General features: G+C 44.4%; 1 protein-coding gene across 6 annotated transcripts in view; it reads right to left on the bottom strand.

Annotated features, from left to right (window-relative positions):
- col6a4a (collagen, type VI, alpha 4a) overlaps positions 1–21196 on the bottom strand; it is a 51372-nt gene that overhangs the window by 24269 nt on the left and 5907 nt on the right. The window contains exons 5-42 of one of the 6 annotated variants that reach the window (XR_006957730.1): positions 20629–21183; positions 18173–18793; positions 17389–17949; positions 16669–17226; positions 15991–16563; positions 15239–15811; positions 14746–15095; positions 14477–14555; positions 14228–14373; positions 13790–13882; positions 13438–13491; positions 13184–13255; positions 13061–13087; positions 12891–12935; positions 12684–12737; positions 12385–12447; positions 11870–11935; positions 11337–11390; positions 11186–11221; positions 10981–11043; positions 10726–10788; positions 10557–10619; positions 10298–10372; positions 10147–10197; positions 9979–10014; positions 9803–9865; positions 9629–9691; positions 9400–9432; positions 9249–9285; positions 9128–9139; positions 8522–9015; positions 8312–8408; positions 7517–8173; positions 7229–7343; positions 6828–7118; positions 6508–6678; positions 6190–6237; positions 5542–6072 (exon numbers count right to left, since the gene is read on the bottom strand). The exons of 1 other annotated variant lie outside the window; for it this stretch is intronic. Coding sequence is in view for 4 of the 5 variants with exons in the window: in XM_047042808.1 (XP_046898764.1) it covers positions 5897–6072; positions 6190–6237; positions 6508–6678; positions 6952–7118; positions 7229–7343; positions 7517–8173; positions 8312–8408; positions 8522–9015; positions 9128–9139; positions 9249–9285; positions 9400–9432; positions 9629–9691; positions 9803–9865; positions 9979–10014; positions 10147–10197; positions 10298–10372; positions 10557–10619; positions 10726–10788; positions 10981–11043; positions 11186–11221; positions 11337–11390; positions 11870–11935; positions 12385–12447; positions 12684–12737; positions 12891–12935; positions 13061–13087; positions 13184–13255; positions 13438–13491; positions 13790–13882; positions 14228–14373; positions 14477–14555; positions 14746–15095; positions 15239–15811; positions 15991–16563; positions 16669–17226; positions 17389–17949; positions 18173–18793; positions 20629–21183 (7064 nt within the window). In the remaining variant the exon portion in view is untranslated. Of the gene's footprint in view, positions 1–5541; positions 6073–6189; positions 6238–6507; positions 6679–6827; positions 7119–7228; positions 7344–7516; positions 8174–8311; positions 8409–8521; positions 9016–9127; positions 9140–9248; positions 9286–9399; positions 9433–9628; positions 9692–9802; positions 9866–9978; positions 10015–10146; positions 10198–10297; positions 10373–10556; positions 10620–10725; positions 10789–10980; positions 11044–11185; positions 11222–11336; positions 11391–11869; positions 11936–12384; positions 12448–12683; positions 12738–12890; positions 12936–13060; positions 13088–13183; positions 13256–13437; positions 13492–13789; positions 13883–14227; positions 14374–14476; positions 14556–14745; positions 15096–15238; positions 15812–15990; positions 16564–16668; positions 17227–17388; positions 17950–18172; positions 18794–20628; positions 21184–21196 lie in introns of those variants that run through there. 4 more of the 6 variants (XM_047042808.1, XM_047042817.1, XM_047042835.1 and 1 more) reach the window with 4 other exon arrangements.

Raw genomic sequence — 21196 nt, 5'->3', positions numbered from 1 at the left:
GGTGCTGCAGCACTCTCAGCACCTCAAGTTCCCTCGGCAATGGAAATATGCTTGAGTGCCCAGGATGCCTCTTAACGCAATAAATGATAGTGTTCCCTCTATAAATTTAAAAACATGTCTTGATGAGTTCCTTTATAGTAGAGAAAATGTGATGCATTACCCTATAAGGTGCCCTTACAATGGTCTAAACATGACTGTTCCCGTGCCCTTACTTCCAATGGAAAATGGTGCTGTTATGAAGTGCCCTTTATGCTGCATGACAGCGTCCCAAATGATTCCCTTTCCAAAGAACACAATTAGGTGGTGTGCCCAACAGTATACAATGTGCCCACTAGGGCATGCTTTCCCAAAGTGAGGCTGTGACGACACGTGGGTTTGTCGTCCCATTACCATCGTTACAGTGGTGAGGCCCCATGTCGTGCAGGAGCAGCCCTTTACATTTTTCCGCCCCTGCCCTTCAAACAGCCAGAGTCTGCCACTGTCCAAGCCCCATCTGGACCTGTGGAGGCAGACTATGTTAATTGAAAATCTTTCCATATTCCATATCTTACCATTTTAGTCATGGTCATCTTTCACTTTTATTTTAAAGCTCTGCATTTAGCCTATCAGTTAAGAAATGTGTGTGGCAAGGTTATTTTGAAGTAATTTGTTCATTTTGTTCAAGATGTGAAGACAAAAACATTATTAATCCACATAAAGTGCAAACCATGGCCTTCTTCAGTGTTTTGAATTTATACATACAGTACATCCAAATACATTTTGCAATTGCTGTCACGTAATTTTTTTGGCTATTATTCTCAACCTCCTGTTGAGAATCATTGGCCAGTGATGACTGTCGGAACGGTTTCAGCTCATCAAAATATGATTATCATTACTAATTATCAGTAGGCCTAAATTACATTACATTTACATTTAGTCATTTAAACAGTCGTTATGGTTTGACAAGTTGTCTCCCTCCCCGTGTTAATATTGCCCTTTTTGGGGATAACTCCTGATGAAGAAAGTGTTTTGTCCATCTATTCATAAACGGAGTGACTAAATTCAGTTGAGTAAGTAGAGAGAATACCAGACCTCTGACAATAAATGACAACACAACACCAGGCTTAGGTCTCAATCATGTCTCTCTCCGCTCTGAAGGTCGGAGGACCATCTTTTATAGGGCACAAGAATGTAAACGTAGATAGTGACAGTCAGGCAGTAATGACGTTACAACAGTCTCAGAGATTCACTGCTCCCAACACATGACAACTCAGACTAGAGGTTATAGTTGGAGCTCTCCTTGCAGTCATGACAAGGAACATTTACCCAGAACTTTCTCCTGATCCCGAACATCTATTAACCCTGACATATAGACACAATCTACTCTTATTAATAGCAAGCTTACATGAGAATATACTAACAGTGGCGTAACATTAGGGAATACAAGGAGTGCAGCTGCACTAAGGCCCGTGGCGAAAGGGGGCCCGTCCTCGATCTCACCGTAAAAGTGAGACCACCTGACCGGGCCCCGTGCACCGCTGTAACACGGCAACTTGTACATTACATATGATCCAGTGCGATCAATTCGCAAACATTTCTCAATTATGGTGTCAGTTATTCAGAATTATGAGCTATCACCTGCCCAATAAACATTTTAAAAACAGTCAGCGTTAACAACAGCAAATAATTAATTTTTCCTCATTTGCCTTTTGCTGAATGAAACAAATCTCGTTTTTATTAAGTAATATTGCCCTCGAAAAATAGCAAGGATGTCTGGGTAATATTGTTTTCAAAGATTCCCGCCCACCCACACACGATTGTTCCCATCCAGTTGTTGGAATACCACAGACAGTTGTTGTTGGGATACTACAGTTGTGTTGCATTAGCGTTTTGAAGCGAATTAGGCTACCCCATGCCATGCCCTTTAAAGATAAAAGTGGCTCCAGAGAGCGGCAGGAACGAAAAGAGCAAGATGTAAGGGTGGCAAAGCTGTCAAAACAATCCTCATTTGGATTTGTGGCGAAGCGTGTTGAAGAGGACGCTACGTCTGACCCCCAGCCCGGCAACAGCAATGAGTGTGAAACTCAGCCACCAGGGTAGGCTAATAATTACATAACATTTACTGTCTGGTGTATGCAGTTGACATGGCTATTAAACGTCATAAAAATGCACATATAGGCCTAGGCTATACCAGGCAGCAGCTAGGTTATAGTAAACTATGTGCAGGATGTAATCGGAAAATAGCTCAAGCTAGATAGACTAAATGTAAACTAGCATATCTAACGAACATAAAATCAAATATTCACCATCGAAGTGACTGTTTTTTTTTTATTAGTACCCAGATAGCACACATGACAGATCGAAACGTCATTCATAACGTCGGATAAGCCTCGGTAAATGATCAGATTTTCTTCTCATCTCTGTGCTCTATTTCAAACGTCGCAGATACGTTGGCTCATGACTGACTGTTTTGACGATTATGCTCATTCCGTGTTGTAGCAAGCATAATCTAGATCCAGAGAGTCGCGAGTCAGAGCCGTTCACTTTGTAAACCGTCATCTATCTTCACATAGAAGGAGCAGTCGTTACCCTTAATTGTACATCATAAGTAGTCTAAATTTCCTTGCACATCGCTAAACTCAACACTCAATTATTTCGCCTGACGATAGGTCGGTAAGGGGCCCGTTGGTGAGATCTGCACTCGGGCCCGCCAAGTAATTGTTACGCCGCTGCATACTAACTATCCAATGACTAGTTCTATTGATTAGTGAATAATGTAAGCACACAGATGCAATTTCTTCCACACTCCCAAAAACTCAAATTTACACTGCTGAAAATAACACCACTCAGGTAGTTTACGCTTTGCTCTTGGCGACATAACTCCTCTTTTTGACAATCGCCTGATCTGGGCTGCTTCTGTTCTGTGTGCGCGCACAATCTACGTTTATTGAGGTCTAGCCTGAATTAGCGTTGCTTGTGGAACAGAACGTTAGTGTAACGGTTTGAGGCTTAAGTCTAAATTGACGTTTACCGAAGCGAGGCTTTTCTGTGTAAGCGTGGCCTTTGTTAGCGACGCTGATGGAATACCCCACAGGTCTATCCTGCTGGCTGTAAACATCTGCAGGCTGTGGTTATGGATTCTTTTGAGATGTACCGACAAAAAACACATTCTGCAAACACATTTTTGTCATTGCCATGAACCAAGGCTTCTAGTGACATGGATTAAAGATGACTGTACAGATACACGGACACCGGTTTTATCAATAGCACATGGTTTATTGTACAACTGATGAATCATCTGAGTTCCAGGAACATATTGTGTGAACATTTTCTGTAGTGTTGTAAATGTGTTTTCTTTTATACAACTGCTATGTTTGAATATAAGGGGCTGCCTTTTGGGCTTGATTGCTTAAAGGGGCAATTGACTGTTTTTTGGGGGTATTTCACACTGTTCCTTAAGGTCTCCGAATAGGGTATGTAACATTGGTTGGGTTGAAAATGGCCCGGGTGCTGTTCTATGCCCTCTGACAGATCCTCTGAAATGTTCCCGGGAAAAAACACTAGCTTTTCTCCTTTTATGGTATGCTCATTAATATTTAGATAAGCTGCGCGCTGATTGGTTGGTTATCAACGAGTGAAGCTGGGAGCAAAAACAGCAACACTCGCTGAAACACCAAAGTTGGAGACTTGAAATAAAAACGTGCAAATAAATCTATTGTGTCTACACAACACTGTTTTCAAAAGATTGACTATATATCATTTGAAATGATAACATTACTTGTTTCCACTTCTGTTGTTGAAGCAAACTGGATTTACTTAGGTGGGTAGAACGTTAGGCTACAGCTTAGCAACCAAACCATATCGTGATTCTACTCAGCTTCAGTTAGCTAGCTAAGCTAGCTCTAGATATTTTGCTGTAAAATAGAAAGATCTGGACAAACATGCATCGTGAATTGTAGATTTTCATTACACAGGTTATTTATTGGAATGAAACACAGTCAGGAACATGAATCAACGTTATCCCCATTGCCAAAAACTAGGCTAAATTATCACACATTCTATGCTCTTGCGTCAACTAGCAAGCCAAACTTGTTTACATGCCTACAGTCTAGGTGTTACTAGTAACAGTTAGTAGCAATGCTAACGTATCCTGTATCTAAAACCTGCCTTTCTCCAGTTCTTTCAAATAGATTACCTAGACAGGCGTTAGCAATAAGAAGCTAGTCTAGCTAGAGTCATTTGATGTGTGTAGAAACGTATTTAGCATTCTACCTGGTATGCTATACAGGAAACGTTAGCATTGCTAATAACTGTTAGCACAACATCATACTGTCACCTCTTTCCAGGTTCAGCTTCCTAGCATATCCTGCTTGAAATTGTCCAAGGTTGTCAAAACTGTCTTGGGTGAAATGTTCAGAGCAAATGAATGATTGAGTGTCGAACTTCGCCGGAATCTTCTGGTAGACAACAGCAGCCATGCCTGTTGAATGTTTGGCTCCTTGGGAAGACTGTGAGTGTTAGCCTTCCCTGTACAGCCTGGAACACAGCATTTACGACCGTGGTCCATTTTCAATATCCTTGTTATAATTCAAAACGTTCTTCTTTGTAATTCCTTATAAGTAGCCTACACAGAGCAGCGCGCAGCTAAACTAGTATCGGAGATAGACGCTACCTCGGGCTGGTCTGGATGTAAATTCTGGGGCGTGACAAAGATACAGACCAGAGCCAATAAGAGGGCGATCACCGGTCCTACGTAGGACCGGTGGCTTTGTTGAAAAGCTAGCGTTTTACAGCCAAATTTTTTCTTTTTGAGATTTGAATAGGAAAGAGGTGTCAATGGACTTTGATATTCACGGTATGTTCAGTTTACCCTCCGAACTGTCGTTTTTCAACAATGACGAGGTAAAATCGGTTTTGCAGTCAATTGCCCCTTTAAAGGTGCTGTAAAGCTTATCAGTACATTATATACATGTGAAATGAGTTGCTGAAACCATCTGTAACCGGTGTGAATCGGTGAAACCCGCTCCTCAGGTATGTAATGGGCCACCCGCGTCAACAAAGAGCTAGCTTTTCTTTGGCGTAGCTGGTAGTGGTCACGCTTGACAAGTCGGTGGTCGTGCGTTCGACCCTTGTCGTGACGGAGGATGGCTACAGCTGTTACATACTCGTCACATGTGCAAAGCTCTAAAACTTTGTCGCACTGAAATGTGGACTTGGACCGTTCAACAGTTTTGACCCGTTTTTAGCTCAGGTTTTGTTTAGGCGGGGCAAAACCCAACTTATCTACGTCACAGCCACCTATCTACGTCAGATCCCAGATGGTTTATATAACCTGCATTCTGTTACCCAGCTGGTACAATGTAAAGACAAAGTAATTAACACATAAAACACTCAAGACTGCAGGTAGGTCTGTTCTGATATCTGCAATTGATTTAGCTATTTGTTGCTGTTGTTGCTAAATTCAATACATTCGAGGGGGCGGAGCTTCAGCTCTTTCAGGCGACACGCCCCCCACCATCATCAAGCAGAGAAGACTGATGATTTTTTTCACAATTTCAAAGCCTAATTTAACATACTGTGGTTTTCAGTATTTTTTATTATTTGGATGGGTAGTTAACAACACATTCTTCTGTGGTGTGATGAACTCATTTTCAGTTCTGCTTAACAGCCATTTTAAGGTCAAATATTTGGAGTAAATATTCCTACAGCAAGCAGCTGCTTGGCCAATACTCGGAGGGGTAATATTTAACAGACAGGCACTTGTCAAAATGTATATCCTTGACAAAATGTATACAAAAATATAAGATTTAGAAAGGGACTATGAGTACATATTCAGTGATAGATCTTGGACAAACCAGAGGAAGGTTTTTGTCTAGTGTCAAGTCTTCACCCAGGTATGGTTCTGTGGAGCATCATCCTAGTGCTTCCGCCGGAGGCACAGGCCCTCACACTCCTCCTGCGTGTCGAAGCGGTTGCTGTTTCCTCCACAGCCGCTGAACCAGAAGCGAGAACACTCACTCTGCTGTGTGTCAAAGTACCATTTAACAGTATAGTTCCCACAGGTGCCGACATCCTGGCTTTGGAAACACGAGTCTGGTGGCAGTCATGGACAGAAGAGAGAGAAAGCAGAGTGAGGGAGGTTAAGTGTTTTTGTCCAAACATTATGCACATTATCATTATTATTTAACTGCCTTTGAGTTGAGTCCTTACTCTTGTCCAGCACATCAGAGTCCTCTTTCAGTAGCATGGAAGTGGGATCTGGAACAAAACAAGTTTTACTATGATGATTACAACTATTAAGACTGATACATAAATAGTTTAGATAAGTTATGAACGTAAAGTGTGTGGTTTGCATTTAGGATCAGATACATCTGTATAGAGATGTCGAAGTGTTTTATTTATCAAGTGCATAGTATATATAGTCATTGTGATTGTGGCTTAGCTTGTGTTCTCAGCCCTGATAAGAACCACGCATTCCCTCTTAACACCTACTTGTGTTGATATTTGACTGAAAGACACATAACTTACTGTGGGAGTTGCAGGCCTGGAAACATTCGCTTTCCGTACTAAAGCGGTTGGCATTGCCATGGCAACCGCCATACCAGAACGGTAAGCATGCATGGATGGCTTTATTAAAGTACCAATGCTGGACGTAGTCCCTGCAATGGGAGCCCCTGTCCACATCCAACAGACAGTGTACTGAAAGCAGAACAGGCAGGTTTACCAAGGACACTACTAGAGTACCAAAAGCAGTCCTTCATGCGGTCATGCAACAGGCAGTGCAAGGGTCTACTCATGCAATATCTGAAAAGTGGAGGAATAGAGACATGCCTTCAGCCATGCGGTACCTGATAACTCTGTTGTAAAACAGAGGACTAGGAGTACCATCCAGTCACTGCTGTTGCAATTCAATTCAAGTTCCCTTTGATGGACTAAAATGGTGGTCTGAACCTAGAACTGTGGAAATCACACCATTGAGCTTTGGTCGTGAGGACAGTTCTCCTCCATCCCCCCTGGAATGGCTCTCGAAGATTTCCACCTGAGTTGTTTCTGGTTTAGACAGGTAGTCATACTGACTCTGGACCTCCACTTCCTCCTGCAGCTCCTCCTCCTCCAGCTCCTCCTCCACCTCTGGTTCGCTGAGGAACAGCGAGTTAAAATTCCAACGTGCTTGTGTCAGTGTGGTTTACTGTCCAACTAGTTACACACTATACGTCATGTGGATTTGAGTATAATGGGAGCTGCCTACCTGTATACAAATATAGTCTGCCCCTGCCCCTGCCCCTGCCCCTGCCCCTGTCCCTGTCCCTCAAGCTGTGCACACTTCTGTCTCAGAGACGGAGGAGGGTAGGTGTTCATGCCTCCTACAAATGAGAAGAGAAGGACAAGTCCGAAGCTAAAACGCACGTATTGAAGTCCACACACCACCGAAGACTTCTCAATCAGACGTCACGCCTATGAAAAGCTATGCATATTCATCAATTGTATATAAGTTGTAAGTATATGAGTTGAGTAGGTAAGGGTCATGCTTTCGTACCGTTGAACACGGCCAGGAAGGCTCTGAAGAAGCGCTGGGCGTATTCCTGGTCATCGTCTCTGAGCTGGCCTAGATGAAGCAGGTGCTGCTCCAGGGGGGTGCTGGCCAGATGCTCCACCTCCGTTCGGTTGTAATAGCTGCCCACCGTGACAACAAACAGCGCCACGCCCTGACATTTGGCCTGCTCGGAAACGTAGTGCAGCTTGGCCCGATCCCGGTCAAGCGTCTTGTCACCTACTATGGCCAGGACCATCTTCCTGGTCCGGGGACGGGGGGCCTTGAGCAGCACCTCCCTGAGGGTGAACTCCAGGGTCTGGCTAAGGGCCAGGGACCCTCCCTGCTGTCGAAGGCCTTGGAGAACGTGTTGCTTCATGGCTCTGTGGTCCTTGTACTTCTGGAAGCCAAACTCCAGCTTGGCGGCCTGAGCGGCGCCCTGCTGGACGAGGGCCACCCTGGCCTGCCGATTCCCCTGGCCGGGCTGGGGGCTCACTGCCAGCTGCTCCACCACCCTGCCCAGCAGCTGCTGCATGCCAGAGAACTGGTCTGCCTGGACCTCCCTGGAGCTATCCACCAGCAGGGCCAAGTCCACATCCACCTCCTGGATCAGAGGGGTCTTCGTGATGTAGGAGCAGGTGCTCTGCGCGGTCCTGCATGGATCTGGGGAAGAAGAGGAACACACTGCATCACACTGCGGAAACGTGTTGGTAAGTCCTCAACAGTAGTTGAAACCGTGAGGGGCTGAGGTACGATTAGCTGATGGAAGTCAGGTGAGAGGAATGGTAGAGGAAGTTCTACCATAGCAGATGACACATTCCCTGATATTCTTCAGCCCCTCCTCCAGGTTCTGGTTGTCCCGCAGCACCACCAGGGTGGAGCGCCGTGTTTCATCAGCCTGTTTGCCCAACACCACAACAAAAGCACTTAAAGATATTGTTCCATTTCACCGTGAGCTGGCACTGGGTCACATCAGCTTCATTACCTCAATTCAGTGTCTCCATTTATTACCTTAAAAGCCTGAAGAACATTTGGCAAACTCCTAAGTGTGATGACTGCTGGGATGATGTTCAGGGCATTAAACTCCATTGTTGCAGTAACAATGGCAGAGGAGTCTTGGGAAGGTCCATTGGAGAGGAAGATGGCTACCTTCCTTATCCTCATCCCCTTTCGAGTGCGTTTGAAGACGTTGTGTGCCACATAGCGCATGGCGGCGCCCAGGTTGCGTTTATTGGCCGTCCGGACCAGCGGGATGCCCTGCACCGCCTCCAGCAGCTGGCTCTTGCGCCGGTAGTCCTGGAAACGGATCAGGTACTCTGTGTAGGCGCTGTAGGCTACCACGGCAACACGAGCACCAGTCGGACAGTTGCTCTCAGCGATGTTGATGTTGTTCAAGAGAGAGACGAGAGAGGAGCGCATTCTCTCGAAGGCGGGAAGTTCCACATCATCAGACATGTCCAGGGCAAACACCAGCTCTGTGGGGTAGGCTGGGCACCCCGAAAAACCTGATTAGGAGGGAGGGAGGGTTAAGAAGGAAGAGAGTTTGGGAGTTTTTACGCTGTCATTTGTTATTAGATGTGTAGGGGTGTATTGGAGAGAAATACAAGTGACACATACCTTGGGAGCACGCTGTTCAGAGAAGAGATCAAATAAAAATTTATTTAGAGACAGACAAGGCCCTTCTGTCAATGGTAAACATCTTTACTTCTTCCTCTAATACATCACTAGGGCTACTTACCACAGTTGTCACGGATGTAGGTAATCAGCTGGCATTCCTGGAAGAAAAAAACAACTAAACTGAATCTCTCAAAAGTCAATGTTCAAAGAGTATTCTGACATTTATTTATGTTATATTACCATTTCTATTGAAGACAAAGGAATATACTTACATCGGGTCTCTCACCGGGAGACCCTCTAGGACCCTGTGAAGAGAACATAGATAACACAATGTCATAACAATGAAAATATAAAATGTATAAAAACATAATATATAAGTATGCATTTACTAATATTTAAATATAAACGGAACAACAAACAACATGAATTTGGATCTCTGCTTAGGTCCCTGTTTTTATGGACCCCCATCTTCATGAAGCAGATGACCAGCAGCATACTAACCCTGTGTCCTGCGAGTCCTGGGTCTCCGGGCTGTCCTGTTTCTCCTGTTCTGCCAGCGTTCCCCTGGACACCACACAGTCAGATATTAGCTACACATCATTCATAAATTTGCATTTGGTGCATTTAGGCCAACCAAATAAGTTGTTTGTGTGTCTGTGTGTGTGTGACACCCACCCCCCTGCCATGGTTGCCTTTGGGGCCTGGTCCTCCTGGTGGTCCAGTAAAACCACCCTCACCCTGAAACCACCAAGAACAAACAGAAGACATGTCAGCTGAAAGGTATTCCAGCCCCATTTCTTCACACCTGCTTTTCCATCAGAACTGGTGTGAGAAACCAAGGAGTTACTGACCTGAAGCCCGGGGTAGCCAGGGAAACCAGGTTCACCCTAGGAAGTAAACACAGTCCACTCTTTGTGATCATCCTCAATCAGGGTCTGTCTTTATCATAGTCTCTCTTAATGAATGTGATCCAGACCCACATAGACACACAGGTATCCAGGTGAAAGACAGTTTCTTACCTTCAGACCCTTGGGTCCTGATGGACCATAACCATCTCTTCCATCCAGACCCTGGTGTAAAGCAGACAGGTCAGATGACCCACACATGTAAACACACATAGACAAACACAACCATAACACACCCACCCCCTACACAAGCACATACACACACCCACACACTGACCGGCATCCCTCTGGGACCCAGAGGTCCTGTGTCACCCTTCACTCCAGGGTCTCCTGGCTCACCCTGCATGGATGTAAAACAAATTTTCATGTTAAGGTATTACATTGTGAGTGTAGCTTTCATAAAAACTACACTAAACAATATGGACATTACTAGACCAAGCTATAGACTACGGACAGAAGGAAGACTACAGAGAGAAGGAGGACTACAGTGAGAAGAAGAACTGCTGAAAGAAGAAGTCCCCAACCTTTCTTCCATTTCGACCTGGACGTCCAACTGATCCTTTCCTGCCCCCTATGCCAGGTGTACCCTGGAACACAGGATGGGTTAGGGTAAGAGTTAACACCAACCCACTCGGACAGTGTCTGCCTCATTAAGTGGTACTTAGGAGATGTTAGGTTGTGAACAGAACCCACCTGTGATCCAGGTAATCCTGTGGTACCTTTGGGTCCGTTCTCGCCTTGTTCTCCTCTTACACCCTGAGCAAACAAGGGATATGGGAGAATGAACTGCTAATGTCTTGACAGCTTCCTGGCAATCCTCCTAATTTATCTAGATTCATCTTTAATGCACCGTGCACCCACACATTCCAACAAGATTAAGGTGGGGTTGCATGCATGAGATATCAAACTTGTCTCTTTGTCAAGCCACATCCTCGCTGAGGTACCTACCTCTGACCCAGAGGGACCCTGGTTTCCAGAGAGTCCAGCAGCACCTGGAGATCCATTTGTTCCCTGGAAGACAACAAACACACATACAGAATGTGCGTGTGATGCAAATGGAACTGACTATACACGCGCACCTGTCCACAACGTTGCAATCTCAGCCTCACACACACATGGATTTTGATAGCACCATATATTTATGGGAGTGTACCTTGACTCCAGGTGGACCTCTTCTACCCTGTGGGCCCTGTAGGAGGAATCAACACACAGTGCCGTTAACAATACAGGCTGTTCTACCCACTAATGTATGTTGCTGTCTGGGACCTGAGCCTGTAGCCGGGTAGTTCAATCAAAGATCTCACAGGGTTTCCATCGATTCCATCCCCTCCTGGAACCCCGTCCTCTCCTGCATCTCCCTGCATGGCAGAACAAAACGAAACATGTTTTATGTATGTGTGTGTTAGTTTGTTAGTTTCCCCCAGGATCACAATGACTCTTAATGAGAGACTTATTGGTTTGTTTTAACTGTCATAAAATGATTGTATTCGCTGTGAAATATATTATTATTGCTTGCTTTTTCCACGGGTACACTTTTGCACTTTTGAGGTTTTTGCTGTTTAATTGTAACTTGTCCAACTACATGCTCTTATTGTTCTTCCCTTTGGGACTTATTTGGTTTCACAATGTATGCTTCATGTTTGGCTACCCGCAATGTCTGGGGCTATCTCGTTGTTATGATCAGTGACCTATGCACTTTTGTAAAACTCTCTCTTGGAAGTCGCTTTGGATAAAGGCGTCTGCTAAATGCATAATTGTAAATGTGTGTGTATGTGTTTTGACTGGCAAGTACACATTTACACATACATCCCAGTCATCATCATTGTGTATTCTTTACCGGCAAGCCTGAGTTCCCGGACTGGCCTGGCGGTCCACGCTCTGTGTTGCTGCTTCCAGGCTCCCCCTAAAACCACACAAAACTAGAAGTTAAAACAATGAAGCCCTCTCCCCTGTGACTCTTCTGCTTCTAAAGAAATGAAGAACAGTGGGTCCAGTAATAACATTTGCTGACATCCCTGTTGAGGTCCCACACATTTGACATGTTACAGTTGCAGCATGAATTCGTAGTGTCCCTTCTTAAACTCTGCAACTAGAGAAGAGGAACTCATAGCTGCATATTTTCTACTGAAATAAACATTCAGCTTGTGATAAGGGATGACATTTGCAGAAGGAATGCGTTCCCCTAAATGCACCACAAGCTGTGTCAGTAACCACATACTTATCAGTGGGAGGACTGAGACATAAGGACTGAGACTAAAAAACCCATTTAGACAGTTCGTTTTTGAGTTGTGACATTTTTCATATGAGTTGTGCGTTGGTCTTTTGTGGGTTCTTTTTTCTTTTTCTACTTACTGGATCTCCTCTCAGCCCATGCTGGCCCTTGATCCCTGGCTCTCCCCTAATGCCCCTGGAACCCTGCAGAGGAGAAGCAGACAGGAAGCACCAGTTGGACATTGAGACGAGTTGAGATAAAGGGAAGCATAACATGTACATAAGGTACAATTTCATTAATCAAGTAGGAGTGTTTTCAAAAGGGGAACATTCAAGATTAAATAACAGTGTCGCGCATTAATGAAATGAAGAGTAAAAGTGTGGTAAAAAAAGTGCGTCAAATGGTAGAACGGTTTAATGGAAAAGGAAATGACAGTTACCGGGTTGCCAGAGTCTCCTCTCTCCCCAGAGCCTCCAGCCAATCCTGTCACACCCTGCAAACACGCACCAGAACAGTCTCAGGAAACAAAAACGTGTCAATCAACCATTGGTATCTGACCATTTGATCCTTCTTAATCCAACAAAAAGTGCTCAGTAGCCTAAAATCTATGTCTTCATGAACTACATGCTGAACAGAGGAAGGCTACCTGTTCTCCATTGATGCCATCCAGCCCATGCTCTCCGTCATCCCCCTGTCAGATTCACAAGAACAATCCGAAAGCAACACAGAAATATATGAACTACAGAACACACACGTTTCTTGACGAGCGGGGAAAAAGAATACAGATGCTGCTTGTCAGAAGACCATCTCACTCACCTTGTTGCCTCTGTGACCTCGGTAGCCCTGTCAATGAGACAGACATGTATGAGATAACTGCTTACAACTGGTCTCTACTGACTTTGCGTGTGACTAGAGGAGAACAAGAAGTGTCTAACTTACCTTTAGGCCTCGAGTACCAGGACAACCCTGCAGACCTTGAGGTCCAGTTGGACCTGATGGTCCTCTCTCACCCTGGGGAAAAACACACCAGGAGATAATCCGAGGTCAAAGGTCACCAGCCTGTGGTGGTGTGGATTGGTGTTGTCGGTCGGTAAGACATTTTTGTTTTTGTGTATGCTTTTTCAATACTAAAACCAACTCAAGCAATGGTCCAATCAAGCAGTGTCCTTAGTTGTCGTTAAATAAACACTTACAATCCCTCCCTCCTCCCCAGGGAAGCCTGGGTGGCCCTTCAGCCCTGGACGACCCTGATGAGGAGAGATGAAGACCAGAATAACATGAGCTCATCAGGTTGTGACAAACATAACAGGCATCATCAACTACAGTCATTTTTGATCAGAACCAGAACTTTCCTGTGACCTCCAAGGGATTCTTAATGACTAACCTGTTCAAGTCTTTAATTTGACATCCTTGAGTTGTATACATTAGGTGAAGTAAAGTTGACCTACATTTCCTTACACCTAATGTATATTTCACTACATTTTCAATCAATCTCATAATTGTACTTAACTTTTGTCATTATATATATTTACTCTTTCTACTCACCTTTTCCCCTGGTGAACCCGATAAGCCGCGGATCCCCTCGTGACCGGAGCACTTACACGCCACGTTGCAGCACTCTCTCTCAGCTACTGTGTCCTGGGCAGATATAGACATATGGATCATGTGTCAATGCTGTTGTGTTCTATTTGTCTGCATATCTCATCTCCTACGTCCTAGAAGCCTATATCTTTGGTTGACCATTTTCCTGCCAGACAAGTCAAGACAAGAACCAGGCTCCACAAAAACATCAAAGCTTGTTTCGCTTGACACCCTGACATTCAACATTCCTACATTTTCATTTGTGAACAAAGCATTCTCTCAGCGTAACACCTAGAGAAGGTCAGATCGATTACAACTAAACAAAGTATGCTCCAGGACTAGGAGTTATCCCTCAGGTAGAGACGTTGAGGAACATCCTAGAAAACGGCAAGAGTTACTTACTATTTGTTGGTGCATGGTACTGCCCACACTCTGCATGCCAATATTGAGAGGTTGCTTGTAGCCAAACCCTCTCCCAAACTCCACCATCTGGAGCTGCTGGGCATTCTGGACCCCCTCTAAGGCCACAGTCAGTAGAGCCTGGACACCTGCCCCAGAGGAGGGGTGGAAGACAAGTCTCTTTACTGAGCCACATGTTCGGCAGGAATTATATTAGCACAGTAACTGAGTACAAATATGATGCTTCCTTACCAGAACGACGCAACTGTTCTGACTCTCTCTGCATGTCCTCAACGTTTTCATCAAGTCCATCAGAAAAGACTACAAGCACCTGATGGGCAGGTTAGGTAGGAGAATATGATCAGTTATCAGGCTAGGTTTGGCAGAACTGGATAGGACTAAGTATTAACAATGAAGAACAATCTCAAGCATGCAAACTCATCCGAGGTGAAAAGGTGACAAAGATGCAAGTCTGGGAGTATGCCAAAACTGTACAACAGCTTTGCAGTTCGGTGTCCCACCTTCACGCCAGTCCTAGACTGTTTCTGGAACTTCTCCTTGAAAGAGGCCAGCAGAGCGCCATTAAAGCGAGTGGTCTGGGGTATCTGCAGGGCCTTGATCTTCTTTATCACATCCTCATTGTACGGCTCAAAGGAGAAGTCATGCAGAAGTTGTCCATCATCAGCCACCACCCGGTATCCAATGTTGACCGAGACCCTGTCCGTCTTGACGCAGCACAGGCCCTTCAGGTTGGACATGTAGAGGACTATCTCCTGGAGATAGCTCTGCAGCTTGGACTGGCCTTCCATTAGCAGCATGGACCCGCTCCTGCGAGACATATCGAAGCCAACAGCGATGTCTATGGTGCAGCCTGGAGGAGGAAGACATACAATCCATTTGAGCTGCCTTTTCTCTAAAAACTTGATTAGTTATGGTTTGAGAAGATGCACAGATAATAGTAGAGAAAGGGAGAGAAATAAAAGGATAAATTTCCTTATTGGAATTTGGCCTTACCTGGCTTTTCTTTGATTTCCTCACATACAGTGTCCACCACCTTGGTCTTGATCTTGGTCAGAGAGTCAAAGTCCTGCACAGTGAAAACCCTCTCAACAGATCCTGCAATCTGCTGCAGCTCTAGATTATTAACCCTCCCGATACCAATGACAAACAACTCTATATTTAAATCCCTAAGGAATTTAGCTGCTGCAACGACATCATCTCTAGAGTCTCCGTCCGTGATCACCACCAGGTTCTGGGAGACCCCTGACTGGATACGACTTCCTGCTGCTGCTTCAAAGAAACTTCTGGTGAAATTAAGGGCCTTTCCGATAAAAGTTCCTTCAGCAAGTTGTTCAATAGCTTTGATGCGGTCTCTTATGCCTTCTATAGTGTAGAACTCATTGAGGTAGAACTCCTTTTTAGGATTTGAACTGAACTGGGCAACTCCTGCTCTAATGTAGTCTTTGCTGATGTTGAAACTAGAGATGAGATCTCTTGTGAAGTTTTTCACAAGTGAAAATTCTGCTTCCTTGATGCTGTCTGAGCTGTCTATTAAAACGACCAAGTCAGCTTTCTTCTTCAAACACACTGGGAGAACACAGAAAGATATGTTAAATATCCACAATTGTAGAAAAACACAATCTTAGAGAATGATCTATTTGTTTGCACCCAATACTTTTTTATCAAGTTTAACAACAAAAACCCCAAAAAGATACCTCATTCAAGAAAACAAACGTGAAAACATATATTGTAAGCTTGTACATTACCTGGTTTCGTAGTGTTGCAGAGGACCTGAGAGATATTGGTGTACAGTGATTCGAGAGCCTTAAAGTCGTTCACATAAAAGATCTTGGATTGGTCTTTGTCAGTCATGGTCTCCAGTTCCGTCATGCTGGCTCCCTCCACTCCGATGGCAAACACCTTGACCCCGTTGTCCCTCAGAGCCTTCGATGGCGCTTCTAGAATATCGCGGTCCTGAGCTTCGCCGTCTGTGATCACCATCAAAATCTGCGTCACGTCTTTTCTGCCGCCGTGCTGGGCACCAAAGTACTGCAGGGAATAATCCAGAGCCTTGGCTGTGTAGGTGTCTCCGCTCGGTGTCTTCAGCTTCCAAATCTGTGAGTGGATCTCTCTTTTTGAGTAGTATGAACTGAGGCTGAATGCATTCTCAGGATTGGTGGAGTACATGATGACACCAAATCGTGTCTGCTTCTCCCCGACAGTGGTTTGGTTGATCATGGACACCATGAAGGTTTGCATGCTGCGGAACTTTCCTGGGGTGATGCTGGTGGAGCGGTCCACTAGGAAGATAATATCTGCAACTTCTGTTTTCTTACACTCTGGATTGTAAGAGAAGAGAAAAAAGCATACTCTTAATACCCCAAATTACAGATTTTTTGGTTTTTGATGCATTCCTCATCTAATCATTGTGTCAGAAAACTCACCTTTTTCTGGATCACAGATGGACAATGCCAGTTGCCTCTCCAAGGCTCTGAGCCCATCGAAGTCTGCCACAGAGTAGACCCTCTCTTGTGTTCCACTGATTTCCAAAAGCTGCTTTGTGTTGGCATTGTCAACTCCAATGGCAAAGATCAACACCCCCTTGTCCCTAAGAGCTTTAGCAGGCACTGACACCTCATCCTGGGCTTCACCATCCGTCACAACCAATAGAAACCTTTTTTTGTTCGGGCGACCCCCATTTGAGGGGTCAAAGTACTGTGAGATTTCAGAAATTGATTTTCCTGTGAGTGTGCCTCCCCCCATCTGCTGCATGGAGTCTATGGCCTTCTCTATACTAGGTTTGTCATACAGTTTGTTCAGAGGGAACTCCAACTTTGAATTGCTGCTGAACTGCGTCACACCAACGTGCACTTTGTCTGGACCGACAACAGACCGCCTCACTAAGGACTTCATGAATTCTTTCATTTTCAGAAAGTCCTCTGGGATTATGCTGGTTGAGCTGTCTATCAGGAAGAGCAGGTCAGCTGCTGCACCTTTACACGCTATGGAGAGAGAACAAAAGTGGGAATCATGTTTAATACAGCTCATCTTGCAATCAACCATGTGGCTAATTTTGCAATTGATCTCTAGCTCTATAAGACGCAATATACTTCCTGTCTGATGATACAAACAGTAAAGGCTTTTCTAGAGACAGGGTCACGTACTGTCCTCTGCGCAGATATCTGTGATGATTTCGTCCTTGATTGACTTCAGAGCATCAAAGTTGTTGACAAAGAACTTCCTCTCAGGTGAACCTGCAATCTCCAGCAGCTCAGTCTGGTTGGCTTCTTTCACCCCAATGGCGTAGATTTTAATCTTCTCGTTCCTCAGAAGCTGTGCTGGTTCCTTCACCTTGTCTGCAGAATTCCCATCTGTGATAACAATAAGGTACTCTGGGACTTTGGCTCCCCGTGTGACTTCTGCTTCTTTGAAGAACTTGTTCATAAAACTCAAAGCCCGACCAGTATTAGTTCCACCTCCCCTTTGAATAATACGCTCGGCTGCAGCCTTTAATGTTTTGCCGTCTTTGTAGGTTGTCAAATCAAATTCCAGTTCAGGTTCGTCTGAATACTTGACCACACCTACTCGGACATGCTGCGGGCCGATGCGCAATGTGTGTACAAACTCAATGATGAATTTTTTCATGTCCTGGAAGTCTTGTGGGGTGATGCTTCCGGAATGGTCAATCAGGAAGAAGATGTCAGCCTCCTCTGTCTGCTTACAGCCTGAATAAGAAACAAAAGTGCTTAAATTTGCTGGATTTTGTTGTTGTTTTGATCTGAGGCTAAATAATAGTAATAATAATAATACAGTAATAATAAACCGCAATTGCAATCAACAGTTTTGAGTTGATAAAACCGATGCAAATCCCTAGGCCTGATTTCACCTTATGTTCTCTAAAAACATTTGCTCTAATGTTATCTCACAAATAAGTTAAACTCTGCTAACCTGTTTTGATGCTGTATTTCCTGGCACTAACAGAGACTGCTGAGCGGAGAATGTTGTAGCATAGTCTCTTCCTTAGGGTCTTCTCCAGGCTCCCCAGCTTGGCAAAGCTGTCCACGTTGAACATATGAGATTTAGGGGGATGTGAAGCTATCGCCTTCAGTTCTTTGATGTTGGCATTTTTTACTCCCACGGCATAGACGGTGACGCCAGCTCTGCGAAGGGCGGTAGCTGCAGGGCTCACTTTGTCCTGAGACTCGCCATCAGTTATGACCACAGCCACCTGCTGGATACCAAGGTCAAGCCTGCTTCCCTTATCCTTAACAAAAACATTCTCTTTGGCAAACTTCAGAGCAGCACCCGTGAGGGTACCACCCCCACGCTGGGGGAGGATCTTGATAAACTCCAGAATTTCATCCTTATTGTCAAAAGAGTTGAGGTAGACGTGGGCAGTAGCCTTGTCACTGTAGAGGACAATGCCCACCCTCACTTGTTTCAAACCCACGTCCAAGCCTTTCACAATCTTGTACAGGAAGCTGCGAATCAGACTGAAGTCTTCTGTTTTAATGCTACCAGACTCATCAACAATAAAAACGATGTCTGCAAATTTGGCTGCCGCACAATCTGTAACAAACAAACATCAGTAAGTGTCTCAGTCTTGAATAAGCTTTCGTTTCTTCCTATATATGTTTTCAATACCAAGCACCATTGGTTTATTCAATAGTAGTGCTGTCAGTTTAACGCGTTATTAACGGCGTTAACGCAAACCCAAATTAACGGCGTCAATTTTTTTATCGCGCGATTAACGCTCTTTTTGGCCTAGCAAACTTTGTAGTTTTTTTTCACATGCTGTTGCAACAACTACCGAAGTTAGAAAAACTACAACACCACACCGGATCTAGCTAGACCGGAAACAAAACAACAGGCACGCCACACACTTGTTTGGCTTGCGATCCGGCTAAAGCGTAGTAGCAGAGCCCGTTTACGGATATGAGACATTCTCTGGTAGTAGGTTAACGTTACGTTTTGAGTTGATGGCGAGCGCGAGACGCCGAAATGGATGCCAATAAGATTCTGAATGGAAAGTTTACTTTTAAAAAGTTGCCAAATGGTTCCATTGACAAGACCAAAGTGATCTGTGTGTTTTGTCGTTGTAAACTGAGCTATCATCGCAGCACGTCCAGTCTGAAATACCACTTGATGGCCAAGCACACAGATGATGCGAATTCTCCGCCCCCTCGTCAAAGCCAGGCGATTGCAATGTTGTTTTCAATAACAAAAAATATTTGCACGAAGCAATCCGAACCACTTTTCCATGTTGATAAGAGCATTACAATTTGAAAAAAGAATGGGACAAAAAGAAATCAAGGGACATTTAGAATAGATAAAAATGTGCGATTAATTGTGATTAATCGCGAGTTAACTATGACATTAATGCGATTAATCGCGATTAAACATTTTAATCGTTTGACAGCACTATTTAATAGTAAACAAATGAATTACATTTATTTATTTATCAAAACTTTTATAAAGATCCCATGACATGCTGTTTTTGGATGCTTTTATATAGGCCTTAGTGGTCCCCTAATACTGTATCCGAAATGTAGCCTTGGTGGAGAATTACAGCCACTATGAGCAGTCCCACAATGAGCTTTCCTCAGGACGTGCCGTTTCTGTGTCTCTAACTTTAAATGCTGTGAGGAAAAAAGAGGCGGGGCTAACTGCCATGCTTTGGTCTTTTGCAAACCATGATGTCTCGAGGAAAAAACAATGTCGCGCTCGCATGGTCGTAGCTTATTTTTAATTGGTGGTTCAAATCCTCTGTGCGGGCAAAGCAAAGAAAGGGGAGGTAACCCCCTATTGTGACATAAAAATAGGGGGATTTTCAAAACCGAGCGTTTGAGCTCTCATTTTCTCAAAGGCGGAGAAGAATACCCAGGCCTTGGTTTACACCTATCGAAATGTCTAGCCACTGGGGGACCAAAGGCAGGCTAAGGGAACTCATATTAACGTTAAATAACCCCCTAAAGTGAAGTTTTCATGTCATGGGATCTTTAAAACCCAACATGCACATCTCAACTTGCTGTTTAAGTATGACTAAACCCACACATTTCAACTTAGTGTCACCCCTTCATATTCTTAAAACTGCTGAAAAGTGGAGTGGAGTGGAGTTTATTTCATTAAATGCTTGTTAGGAATTCCTCAGATGCTTGAAGTAATACATGAACAGGCCAATTATCACACACGACCCCTCAAAAAGGAACTTGCACCTCACAAATGTTTTTAAAGGTTTGTTATCACTAGGGGAAAAACACCCTGGATTTACCACCAAATAATAAAAACATACATTTTGCAAAGATTTGAAGGAATCAAGATCAGGATTAGGAAGTAGCAATGCCTGACCATGAGGTCAGACAAAAATATAGGTTTTGTAGTTAAGTTAGGCTTTAGACCCTCACCTGCACTCATTGCGATTTCCTCCTCCGTCTCCAACAGATTCCTCAGAGTAGATACAATGTTGGTGTCCTGGGACATATACACATATGGTCTAAAGGAGTTTAACTCTGTGACTGAATTTGGATCAGTAGAAACAGCCACGATAGACACCCCTTCAGCTCTGACCAGACGTGACGCTCCAATCACAGGGTCATTCGAAAGCCCCCCTGTCAACACAACAAGAAACTGACGATAGCCTTGGTTGGCGCGGCCCCCGGCTGATTTGTTAAAGAACTGTGTTCTAGCAAAATCCAAAGCACTTCCTAGATTACGAGGCCCGTTCGGGCGAACCCGGAATCGACGCAGTGCATTTACTGTCTGCTCCTTGGTTTGATGGGCGTTCAGAAGGAACTCTACTTTGGTTGTTTGACCAAACTGTGCCAGACCAATGCGATGCTGTTCTGCGTTCACTTCCATGTTCCCCAGTTTCATCAGTATATTTCTGACCTGCTGAAAGTCTTTCTGTGCCATGTTGCTATCCACAAGAAAGAAAATGTCCGCATACTTTGGGACCAGAGCTGATTAAAAGAA

Source organism: Hypomesus transpacificus, chromosome 2 (assembly GCF_021917145.1).
Source record: "Hypomesus transpacificus isolate Combined female chromosome 2, fHypTra1, whole genome shotgun sequence".
NCBI lineage: Eukaryota > Metazoa > Chordata > Actinopteri > Osmeriformes > Osmeridae > Hypomesus > Hypomesus transpacificus.
Note: the sequence above shows the minus strand (reverse complement) of the source record. Positions and strands in the feature narration are given on the sequence as shown.